The sequence below is a fragment of the Pochonia chlamydosporia genome (assembly GCF_001653235.2).
Source record: "Pochonia chlamydosporia 170 chromosome Unknown PCv3seq00009, whole genome shotgun sequence".
In the NCBI taxonomy this organism is placed as follows: Eukaryota; Fungi; Ascomycota; class Sordariomycetes; order Hypocreales; family Clavicipitaceae; genus Pochonia; species Pochonia chlamydosporia.
In genome coordinates, this window is record NW_019154044.1 from 411,085 (window position 1) to 424,347 (window position 13,263).

General features: G+C 41.0%; 2 protein-coding genes across 2 annotated transcripts; both read left to right on the plus strand.

Annotated features, from left to right (window-relative positions):
• Positions 1-498: 498 nt before the first annotated feature.
• On the plus strand, positions 499-2,451 carry VFPPC_10673 (MFS transporter; the record flags this gene model as incomplete). The annotated part of the gene is made up of 8 exons (XM_018288998.1): positions 499-515; positions 561-634; positions 689-1,012; positions 1,064-1,153; positions 1,208-1,241; positions 1,291-1,373; positions 1,427-2,154; positions 2,206-2,451. The coding sequence occupies 8 exons, from the start codon at positions 499-501 to the stop codon at positions 2,449-2,451; spliced, it is 1,596 nt and encodes a 531-aa protein (XP_018138157.1).
• Positions 2,452-7,937: 5,486 nt separating this feature from the next.
• VFPPC_18228 (transposase) lies at positions 7,938-13,016 on the plus strand (the record flags this gene model as incomplete). Its single annotated transcript, XM_018290235.1, has 1 exon — positions 7,938-13,016. One exon carries the CDS (start codon positions 7,938-7,940, stop codon positions 13,014-13,016), a length of 5,079 nt encoding a protein of 1,692 aa, XP_018146112.1.
• Between the last annotated feature and the right edge of the window lie 247 nt (positions 13,017-13,263).

Here is a 13,263-nt window from a genome sequence, read left to right on the forward strand (position 1 = left end):
CTTTGCAAATGTGGTAGCCCTCGGCATCTAATTACACCGTCGCAACTCATCGCGGAGAAGACTCTCACTCTCCGCGACACTTTGTGGACCATATCCCCATCCAAACCACCAACCATTCAGGCTAAGAGCCAGTCGACAACTAGTTGCCCGGTAGTCAACCACAGGCTGGAAACTAAACGACAGCTCCAGTTTAAACATGTACAAGTTTCTCTTCCCCGGATTGAATTCCCCGCGTTGAAAACACGCGAGTTTCCCCCACAAGTAAAGTCAACCCCCAAAACGAGCAAAATTGGCCAGGACCTGTATGCATCCAGAACTTGTTGTGGCGTCGGTTGCCACCTGCCGTCGGTTCCAGGTTGTTTTATTTGAATGACTTCAAAAACTACATAGAGGCATGATGGTGCTGTTGGACTTGTCTTGCTTTTTGTAGTTGGAGAACACTGCATCAGACTTTTCACGAGGGAACAGGAGTTGTCTACGAGTCAACTGGAAGTCAAAATGGCCGCAACCTCAGAGTAGGTTCAATGTTCTTGTCGTACGAGTAACTGCTGACTTTACAGAATCGACTACAACGTAGTCAATCCAGCCAACAAATGGAAGATTCTTCGACAGCAATGGCGATATGGTCTCTGGGGTACGTTGTCGTCGACCTTGATTGCAAAGTACAAGCTAACATAATCCCATCCAGCTCTCTGGACTTCCATCGGCTCCATGATGCTGGGATTTGACTATGTCATCGGCGCCCAGCTCGCGTCCTTGTCAGAATTCCAGAAATACTTTGGCGAAGAGCAAGCAGACGGAACTTGGATCATTCCCGCTACCTATCTCTCAGCATGGGGCGCCATCGGGCTAGGATGCGATGTCATTGCCTCGTGGCTTGCTGCGCCGCTGTTGGAAAAATATGGACGGAAGCCTCTTATTCTGTTTTCGGCATTTGTATCCGTCGTTGCTATCATTTTGCAACAACTGGCTACAAATTGGAGAGTGCACCTGGCAGGTCGTGCGGTGAATGGTGAGCAAGACTGATCATTGGGGACTGCTGATCGTTGCTAACTTTTGCAAGGTATCGCCATTGGCATCATGTTTACCATATCGCCGCTTTGGATCGGAGAGACTTGTCGACCTGAGCTTCGAGGCTTTTGGCTGTGTTTCTGTACGTTTGGTGATTCTGCTGGTGCATAGCATTAGCTAACATGTTGCTTCTCAGTCAACACCAGCATCATCTGGGGCCAAATGCTTGTGTAAGTAACTCCTATCCATTTCCATACCTCAGTATCCTAACTCTCCCAGTGTCATTGTTGCACGAGCAACTAGTTCACTCGATACCAAGTGGCAGTGGTGGATCCCCGTCATTTGCATGTACATCTTTCCATGTACGTATCCAAAACCCCAACGTCCAAAGCCCAACACCCACTCACCCTCCCAGTAATGCTCGTCGTCGTATGGCCCTTCTTCCCCGAATCGCCCTACTGGCTCGTCCGCGAAGGCAAATTCGACCAAGCTCGCAAGTCCCTGGAGCGCATGTACGGCTTCTCCCACCCCGACTTCTACGACATCGAAATCCACCGCCTCCAAGAAGATGTGCGCCTCTGCGAAGAAATGACGGGCGCTACCAAGGCTAACCGCACCATCTGGGGATTCATTCCCAACCCTGCCGCCGAACTGGAGTGTTTCAACAAGGAGAATCGCAAGAGAACCCTAACTGCTATTTGCGCGGCTAGTTCGCAACAAGTCATTGGCGCGGCGTTTGTCATCGGAAACGCAACCTACTTCCTGCAACTTATCGGTGTAAAAGAATACTTCAACGCCTCTGTTGTTCTCTACGTCATCATGCTGCTCTCTTCGGCTGCGGCGTTCCCCCTGAGCGAAATGATCGGTCGGCGAACATTGATTGTGCCGTCTCAGTTTCTGCTGTGCTTTTTCTTGCTGTTGATGGGGATCATGGGATGCATTCCTGACCAGACGAAGGCGGGTTGGGCGATTGTCGTCTTTATCTACCTGTGGGCTATTGTATACCAGGTCAGCATCGGTGCTACTGGTTTCGTGCTGGCAAGTGAGGTTGCGACATTGCGCTTGCGAGCCGTCACACAAGCCTTGGTTACTATGAGTAATGGTGTTTGGGGTCTTATTATGCAGTTTACTATTCCATACATGGTAAGTCGACTTCGTGCTGGTTTTGTAGGTAGAAGCTGACTAGTTGTACAGATCAACCCTGATGCAGGCCACCTAGGCGGCAAAGTCGGCTTCATCTTTTTCGGTCTCGGTCTCATCGTTTCAATCCTCGGTTGGTACTTGTACCCTGAGACAAGGGGTGTTCGGTTTGAGAAGCTGGACGAGCTGTATGCAAAGGGTGTGAAGCCACGACACTTTAAGAAGCATGAGCATGCTACGGATATTGACAACCAGATTGGGGCGAAGGTGGAGGACGTTGAGTCTCATGTCAAGGGATAGTGGACGTTCGTCACTTTAATACTACCCGGTTTCCATAGTTTAATTTTGAAGTGTTGAACCATGCTGCCATCAAAGGATGACGTACCTAATGAAGCTATATAGGACCATCCCTCTTCAGAGCTTCTTTAACCCATCGCCATAGTACATGGTCAGCAAGAAAAGTTGGATTCATCTCCGACATTAGCGTCAGCTTCCTCGCCACAGCAAGAGCGTCAGAATTTGCATTTCTGGCAGCAGGGAAGAAAGGTCGCTCTTTTTCCTGTAGTTCTTCTGCTGTCAAGTCCTCCTCCTACAGCTAGACAAGAAGTTTCCTATTCTTATCCGTTCTCGCACGCAGTGTGTCTAATAGTATTTGCGATATAGCAATACGTATTACTATATATTAATATTACTAACGTGGGTGCATAGCAAGTGCGCTAATATAGCAAGTGCGCTACTTTGCCCCAAAATACAAATATACTCCTTATACTATAAAATATCTCTACTAAAAAATTATAGATTCTATCTTAAATAAAAGTTAATTACTCTTAGCTATTAAAGCTCTTAAGTAAAGGCTAAAACTAAGTATCTAGGCTACTATAAGAATCTATTATATCTCTTAAGATATACTATAAAGAAGATATAATTATATCTAATTAAGGTATAATATTATACCTAACTATTAAAAACTTATAGATCTAGAAGAATTAATAATTATTTAATATATTCTTAACTTAGATTTATAATCTTTCCCTTTTTAGCTTACTAGTATAAAAGATATAGCAAATTATCTACTTACTAATTATAATATGCCTTCTATAGAATTATAATAGGCTTTAAACTTTATTAAGCGCTATAAAGAACTTACTATATATTTTATATATTAATATAACTATTAGAGAGCCTTATATAAAGATCTAAAGATAATTAAGCCTTAATTTAAGCTTATATATAATATAGTTATAAAATATAATATATATAAAGATAATTTCTATAACTTTAATAAGACTAGCTTTATAATAGGTATAATCTTAACTATAATAGTAATTATAAGCTTAAATAGATATAGCAAGCTAAGTTTAGCTTAACTAGGTAATAAAAAATAGGTTTTAATACTCTAGTCTATTAATTTCTAAGATAAAGCTATCCTACTATTTATTATAGCTATAGGGCAGTTTTACCTTAGAAACTAGTATAAAGATAGTATACTACTAAAGGATTAGGTTATCTCTATAACTTATAATAGCTAGACTATAAATAAGAAAGCTATAGATTAGATCTAGTACTTTAAAAAGTATATTAAACCCTAAACTTATAGTATATATTAACTTCTTATTCTAGATAGATATAAAAGTTACTACTTAACTAAATTTAAGGTATTCTATAAAGAATATAAGATTATTATACTTTATATACTATCTTATTTATCTTATATTCTTTAGCTATTAGATATTAGCTATTTTAGGCTACTAAAGAAAGCATATAGTAAAGAAATTAAAGGACTTATAAGAGTATATATTATATATATTATATAAGCTAACTTCTTTCCTATATTTTATACTACTTTTAAGGCTATAGTAACTAAAGAAAATATCTAAGAAGCTTTTAGAGGTATAAAACTTATTCTATTTAATTAAAATAGTATCTTATTATATCTAGATATAAGGCTATAGACTCTAATACTAATTAAGGCTATACTTAAGCTACTAAACCTATAGGTTCTAAAGACTCTAAATAATCTAACTAAGGTAACTTTATAGACTAATTATATTAAAAGATAAATTAGTTACTATTAGGAAAGCTTACTAATATTAATTTTAGCTACTATAGATTAATTTATAAAGAGTATATATAGAATAATATATAAGATAGCTCTCTTAAAGGCTAAGGTTAACTAACTTTAAGAGGCAAATATACTACTAAGCAAGCAGTATAGAGCTAAAAAAATATATTTACATTAAGATAGTAGTATAATTATTACTAAGAGATAAGCTCTTTAGGATTAGAATAATATAGAAAAGTAAATATAGTAAGAAGATTATAAAACTAGAGGTTATAAGCCTTAGGATAAGATAAAGAGATAGTAATATTATCACGATAAATAGGATTTAATAGCGTCTGTAGGCGCTAAGCCTTAAATAGAGCTAGCCTAACCACCTAATAGCTAGCTAGCTACCTAAAATATATAGATAATAGCTAGGAAAGCTATTTAGATTACTATAAAAAGTTATAGATAACCCTTACTAGATAGAAGAGATTAAGAATTATAATCTACATCTATATTATCTATAACTATACTTTTATGATAGTTATAAGCCTAGTTTACACCTATCTTTCTACTATAAATTACTTAACTATATAAATGCTACTATAGATTAACTAGAAGGTTCTTCCCAGTTAAGCCTATAAGGCCTAGCTAACTGGAAATAGTGGATATTAATTATTAAGAAACTAGCTATAATTAAGAGTATCTAGTACAGCTTAGACCTAGATATAGCTAGCAGGAAGGAAATTAAGAAGCCAAATAAGCTACAGCCTAGTAATATAGAAGCTAGAGCAGTAAGTCTTGCTAACCTAGATAACAGTTAATTTAAGAGGCTTAATTTCCTTACTACTAAGTATTATATAGAACTATAAAGCTATATATACTACTAAAAGGCTCTAGCAAGCATCTAATAATACATTATATTAATAGTAGGTAACTACTATAATGTAATTGCTCTAGAGACTAATATTATAGAGTAGCTATTACTGCTTAAAGCCTATCTTAAACCTACTTTTTGGGAATAAGAAAAAGAAGTCCTAGCAAGATATAAGCTAGTACTTAAAGCACTAAACTATACAAAAATTAAAACCTAGGTTACTAGTTGGCAGAAAGTCCTAATAGAAGCTAAGTAGCTAGATCTACCTAACACAAAAAACTTACGCCTAATACTTAACTTTCTCACTTTAGTAGCTTTAATTAATCCTGTATTTTTAGATTACTAGAATAATAGGATTAGGAATAAAGCAAATGCTACTAAGAAAGGCTAGCAGAAGAAGATTCCTAACAGTATTAAGATTAGTAACCTATTTAAATATAACTATTATAGTTAGAAGGTTACTGCTAGTAAGAGCATATTTATAGTAATATTCTAATAAGAGAAAAGCTTATAAACTCTATTAACTAAAGAAGCTATAGAGAATAAAGAAGAAAAAGCCAAAAAGAAATCCTAATATTAATGCATTTATAGCCTATACTACTAATATATAAAGTATTAGTATTTAGTTAAAGAGGTAAGACTAGCTAATTAGAAACCTAATATAGCTATTAAAGCTAAGGTTTAATAAAAGCTATAAGACCTAGCTACTAAGGAAAAAGTTAACTAGATATTATAATAAGTAGCTAGTTAATAACCTAGTTAGTCTAAAAGTTAGGATATTAGAGGTATAGCCTTTATAGGCTAATATAGTGCTATTAATTAACTAGATTAAAAGGATTAAATAGATCTAATAGAGCTAGTAGCATTATTAATCTAAGTAAGTTAAGAAAAGATCTATCCCCTTAGAGACTCTTTTATATTAGATTCTAGATTAGATATATATATCTATAATAACCTTAATAGGTTAGTTAACTATTAGCCTAATAAGTAGATAGAAGTTACTTTTGCTAGTAATAGTAGCCTTAAAATTAAAGGCTATAGAAAGGTCTATCTATAAATTTAAGGAGGACTATTTCTATTGCAAAAGGTTATATACATTCTAACCTTCTATATAAATATAGTATCTCTAGACCTCTTTCTTAAAAAGGGATATAATTAGAACCTAGCAATAGGAGCTATAATAAAGAATACTAAAGTTATCTTCTATATAAGGCATTACTTCTAATAACTAGTAATTAAATATAACCTACTAGATTAAATAAAACCAATTAGAAGCTTCTAATTATTAAGGGAACTATAGCTATAGTAGATAGCTAAAGCTAAACTATAGTATTAATAGCTAGGTTATTTAAATGCTACTAGTCTTAAATATCTAGTTAAAGAAACTATTAGAGCTTATATTATATAGGCGGAATTGCTTACACCTGGTAGCTTAATAAGGGATAGGAAAAAGGGACTTAGTGTTTTCATTTAATCTTATAGCTACCGCATAGATAAAAGGGAGGTTCTGCCCCCTTTAGCTAGAAATAATTAATTAATAGACTTAACTGTAATTTTCTTAACTAGAGCTATTTACTTAATATATTTAATGCTTATTTACTAAATCTCTTATTAACTAAGAGCACCTTTCTTTATTATAGGTTATACCTTATAAAGGCATACTACTAAATAATATTGCTAAGGTCTTCTAGAAAGACTAAAGTAATTAAGAATTAAATACTATTTAATCTAAGCAAGTAGGAGACTTTTAACTATCTAGCCTAAAAGCACCTCTCTTTGCTATATACTATACCTTATAAAGGCATACTACTAAATAATATTAGGAAAGTCTTTTAGGAAGACTAAAGCAATTAAGAATTAAATACTATTTAATCTAGGCAATTAGAAGGATTCTAACTACTTAAACTAAAGGGAAGTAATAATCTAGACTAAATTGCTAATAAGTTACATGTAAGTGTAGTATTTTATAGGGTGCTCTAAGCTCTTAGGTGTATTTATTTTAGGCTAATAAAAATAGTAGTTTTGCCTAGGTAAATACTCTAATTAATTAGAATTATTTAATCCTAGCAATTAGAGGCACTTCTATACTGCTACTAAGAACTAGAAGACTAAGAAAGCCTAAAAGAGTTAAGACTTAATAAAACTAAAAACTATATCCTATAACTATATATATAAATATAAGCAATAAAATAAATAAATATAAAGAAAAGAAAATAAGAAATAGAAGGAAATAAGGCAGAATAATATTAATTAGGCTAGTAATAGCTTAGCTAATAATAAGAATTAGAAATAGAATAATAATATCTGTTGCTTCCACCGCCGTCTTTGGCGGCGGAGCCAGTAGCCTGCGAATGGCTTCAAACAGTGGCTGAAACAGACCTCACGTGAGCAGGCTTCAACACCAACACAGGCGTACGTTATCTATAGCTAGATGAATTCAACAAGCATCAATCAACCAGTTACGAGTACCCCAAACCGCGTGATAATTATCACCCGAATAGAAGCCTTGCGCTTCCAACACTGATCAGTGGTTGCAAGACCACAGACAGCAAGGAACCCAAGAAGAGATAGATCTCTGCCACCACTGCAGACTTTCTATGCTATCCAAAGGAAATTGATTTTGAGTGCTGCTGCCGCTTTTTGCGTACTGTCGCCGCGCCTCGAAGCAATCCCTTCATCGTCCATCACGAGAAAACGTCTTCTGCAAAGGAACATCATCACCTATGAGTCATTAGTTTGACTGCTGATCTTTGATCCCACGCCCAGGAAAATACCACCAAAAAGCTCCAGCTTACCCTGAATTCTATCCTACCCCTGAATTTACCCCTAAGCTTCTTCCTCCTGCCTCCCACTTTAATAATAACAATGGCAGAAGAAGATAGTGATGCCTTATCCCTCCAAGGCGATGAAACTATCACCGAGCCGCCTCCCTTTGACCCTGATCTTTATGATCCTGACGAACCAACCACCCCCTCGAACTTCGACCTAAGGAAACCCACTGCGAAAAAGGTTAATGACGCTATTAGCTGGGCTACCAACTATTACTGGGAACGCAAACGGAGCCCTCATGATATATGGCAATGCCTTATTGACGACTTTGCCGACTGGAACCATAGCCATTTTAACCGCTCGAGAAAGGCCAACCTCCGTGACTTCCGCGATACCCTCCGTGCAAAGGGGGTCTATATCAGAAAGGAAGACCGGTTCCCAATTGTTAATGCCATTATGGAAGCCGTGTCTTCTCCGGGCTTCCCCACATGGCCGGACAACGATCCACAGCGCCCTCCACGATCCTCCACACCCCCACCGAGTCCATCAATAACGAAGCCTGTCACGGCACCGACCCGAGAACGACCTAAAACAGCCCAACCAGAGGTCATTATAGCCCCTAAGACAGCAGTACCTACCACAACTCGCACGTCTGGAGGCGTCGATACACCTCCCCCGGTGGTCAATACACCACAGTCATGGGGGTCCCTGGCTGGGGAAGGGCGATCACCTTCTTCCTCAGACGGTGAAGTGCCCCCTGACCTACTCAGACGCCTAGACAGCCTCACCAAAGGCTATCAGGAAAGTGACAAATTCTCAGGCCGAGAATATGACTTCCTCTTGACCAAAGTCAACATGTTTATTGATAAATGCAAACGGATTGACTATCCGCGAGACCAGCTCGCTCGGGCCGTCCCAGTCATGCTCACAGGACCAGCATACCGGTACTATCTCAACAATCTAGCTAACAAAGGAAAAAGTTATAACGACCTCATCCACGCCCTCCAAAAGAGGTACGAAACAGAGGCAATTCGAGACCGATACCTCCGCGAGTGGGAAAGCCTTAATCTCGCCGCGATTGTCAACCAACATCGTGACAAACGTCTCTCATCCTGCCTTGAGATCCTCACGGAGAAGATACAACTGCTTCACCAGGGCCTCTTCCGACCTGGTGATACGGGCTTCAATAGCATGAGGGATAAGCTCAAGATTGCCGCTTCTAAGACCCCGGCTTGCAAGGTGCCGTTAATGAAGCCGGCAAAGACCTTTGAAGACCTTGCCGCCGAGCTCCAGCAAGCTATCGCTGTCCACGAGGAAATAACGCCCCAGCCAGCAGAAGTCTTTTATACTGATCGCGCTTTCAAACGCGGTGGAGGAAACGCCTCAAATTATAACCAAAAAGGGCAGTTCCTGAACCACCAGAAGAAGTGCTACGTTTGCCGCCAACCTGGCTGCTGGTCGACCAAGCATAGCGACCAAGAACGCTCCCAAGCTCGAAATTCCTGGCTCCAAAAGAAGCACCCAACGCCTCCAACGGCCAAGAGGTATCAAGCGTTCCTAACTGCCTTTGAGGGTGAAGATAACGATGAGGATACCGCCCTCCTTGACGAAATGTATAGACAGAATTCCTTTAATGATGCCAACAGTGACGATGATGACAATGACGAATTCCTCCCTGTCGGCAGCAGTAACATGTTTGCTAGTACGGGTACTATTACCCAGAATTTCTTAGCCACGGCAGCAATTCCACAGCCAGTGGAAATCCTCGCTGGTTTGAGAGACCAAGCGTTCAAGCATGCCCTATTGGCTGAAGATCCCTATTTTATAAAAGAACCAAAAGAGACTGCTATTTTCATCTCTGAGGAAAGATATTCTGACCATATCTTTAGAGGCATCCTGCCTGATACCGGCGCCGCCGGTACATCCAACGCAGGCATGCCACAGGTTAGAGCCTTAATGAGGATAATGCCGTCACTAAAGATTAAAGACGCACCAGCAACAACGATCTATTTTGGTGCAGGATCAGCCTTATCAATCGGCATCATTAGAGTACCAACAGTATTCGGAAATATCACCTTCCATGTACTGCCGACCGCCACTCCTTTCCTGTTCTCCATCACAGATATGGATAGGATGTATGTACGATTGGATAATCTCACCAATCGCCTTATCCAAGGAGACATCACTGTGCCTGTTATCAGGCAATGGGGCCATCCCTGGTGGCTCCTCGAGCCAGCAGCTTCCGCAGCCTTCCACCTCACAGAAACGCAGCTTCGGCAACTACATCGCCGCTTTGGACACCCGTCTGTTGAGAGACTATCAAGAATCTTAACAAAAGTCGGGGAAGAATATAGTAGTGACGTTCTTAAGCGACTGACTGATATCTGCCACCATTGTCAAATGAACGGAAGAGCCCCAAGCCGCTTTAAGTTCACCCTTCGAGATGATCATGAGTTTAACCATGAGATTATTGTGGACATCTTCTTTATTAATGGCCAACCAGTCCTCCATGTTATTGACTCTGCAACTGCCTTCCAAGCTGCTAAGTTTCTTAATAATAAAGAACAAAAGGCAAGGGATCTTTGGGATGCCATTATGGCCTGTTGGATTAACACGTACCTTGGGCCTCCCGAATGGATAGTTCATGACGCTGGAAAGAACTTTAGCTCGGCAGAATTCAAACAGTATGCCAAAGGCCTGTATATCCGTGTTCAGGAAATGCCAGTCGAGGCACACAATAGTATTGGCAAGGCAGAAAGATATCATGGCCCTCTCCGCCGTGCATATCAGATAATTGACGCAGAACTTGGCGACGCTCTGACCGACGATCAGAAGCTTCAAATGGCTGTAAAAGCTATAAATGATACAGCTGGCCCAGACGGACTCGTCCCAACACTTCTAGTCTTTGGCGCCTATCCCAGGATGACGGATGATTCGCCCCCTAGCTTTAGCGTCGTGCAGAGAGCTGAAGCTATCCGTAAGGCAACTAGTGAAGCCAGACGAGCCCTCGCTAAGCGGCAGGTCCAAAATGCCCTCTTAACGAGGAACGGCCCAGACACAACCCCATTACATACCCTTCCATTGCAATCCAAGGTTCGCGTTTGGAGAGAAAAGAACGGGTGGCAGGGCCCCTTTGAACTTATTGCCGTTGAAGGCGAGACCTGCACCGTTGCTAATGAGGCTGGAATAACCTCGAAGTTCCGTTCCACGATTGTACAACCCTATCTAGAGGATAAGGATACAACCCCAACGGATAACAAGCTACCCCAACAGCAGGCTGTTAACCAAGATAATGCTGAGGTTGCTAACGAGAGTGACGGGGAGGTTAACCAGGACGAAGATATCAGAGATAGCATTGCTGTTGCTATCCCAACAGCAAGACGAGGCCCGGGAAGACCGCGTAAAGACCCAGAGACCAGAAGAGCTCCTTATCAAACATTTCCAAGAAGAGGCCCAGGAAGGCCACGTAAACGCCTTATCGAAGAACAGTACTTCTTTAACGCCCTTGAGGACCCGCCCGAACGTACCAAGCTCCTTAAGAGCATCAAAACAATAGCATTCCTGACCACGAAGGAGCAAGGAGACCGCGACCTTGCTGTCCTTCTCCGCAGTAAAGGACTCATAATCACCCCTGGCCAGCCGTTTGAAATCTCAGGCCGCACTGAGATTGATAACTTGATAGCCAGAGGTGTCTTTAAATTTGAGCTTTATGACCCTATAAAGCATGCTAAACTTCGCATCTTTGACTCACGAATGGTTAATGAGGTCAAAGGCAAGGATACAGCTGCCCCATATGAGAAATCTCGCCTCGTCATTCGGGGATATAATGACGAGGGTAAAGCCTTCATTTTGACGCAATCACCAACAATACAACGAGCCAGCCAACGGCTTATGATTGCACTCGCGCCCTCTCTCTTCCAACGAGGAATTATCCTCTGGATAAGGGATATTACCCAAGCCTATGTGCAATCTCAAACACCTCTCCAAAGGACGATTATCGCAAAGATTCCTGAGCAACTCCGCGGTAGATACCCAGAAGGCACCATCATGGTAGTAGTTAAACCGTTATACGGAATACCAGAAGCCGGCACCCACTGGTGGGCGACTTATTCCACCCACCATCGAGAAAAGCTAAAGATGGCGACCTCGACTTACGACCCATGCCTGCTGATCTCAGAATGCGACAAGTTTGGTATCATTGGGATGCAAACCGATGACACACTTGGACTTAGTGACAAACAGTTCTCTAATCTTGAAGAGGAAGAGCTCCAGAAGGCAGCTTTTGCAGCAAAGCCAAAGGAAGTCCTCAAGGTGGAAAAGCCACTCACTTTCAATGGCTGCCGAATCTCTCTTAACGCCGATGGAAGCATCATGATGACCCAGAAAGAACAGGCTTTAAAGCTTCAGATTCCAACAACCAATCAGGAATATATTGAGCAACGAGCCCGCGGCGCATATCTCGCCAGTATCTGCCAACCAGAGGCAGCCTTTGACCTTTCAGTTGCTGCCCAACAAAAGGAACCATCTAGCGATGACTTTAAACGTCTAGGACGCCGCATCCAGTGGCAGATTGATAACCCAGGTAGAGGCCTAAAATGTATACCATTTGACCTCGATAAAGCAAAGCTTTTTGTGTTTGTTGATGGCTCTTTTGCCAACAACGAAGATCTGAGTTCCCAGCTGGGATACATTATCGTCATCGGTACAGAAGAAGAGACCAACAATGGCGAAATGCTCGTTAAAGGCAACATCATCACGTACTCTTCAACCAAGTCAAAGAGAGTTACGCGAAGTGCCCTAGCCTCTGAGCTTTATAGCATGGTTCAAGGCACAGACATTGGATACGCGATAGCCTCGACTTTAAAGCTCATCACAAAACAACTGGGAATTCCAGACATCCCCACGATCCTTCTCACGGACTCGTATTCCCTATATGAGTGCCTTGTTAAGCTCGGCACAACCAAAGAGAAGAGGCTCATGATAGATATCATGGCTCTCCGACAGTCATACGAGCGCCGCGAAGTCCATGAAGTCAGATGGATCAACGGAGGAGATAACCCGGCAGACGCGATGACGAAAGCATCGCCAAATCACGCGTTGAGAACCCTTATCGACAAGAATAAGATCGCGATACGAGTGGAAGGCTGGGTAGAGAGGAAGAAGGACGAAAAGTGAGGGAATTACCGTGGCCAAATTGTTAGGATATAGCCACCACGGTACAAGGTAAGAATACAAGAAAACTTGGCTTCAGAACAGAGGAATTTGCCTCTAGTGTGTACGCCTTCAACAGGTGTCTTGTTTTATTTTGTTTTCGAATGAATTGAGGCCTCAAAGAGAGAAGCTGCCAGTGTTGCTTCCACCGCCGTCTTTGGCGGCGGAGCCAGTAGCCTGCGAATGGCTTCAAACAGTGGCTGAAACAGAC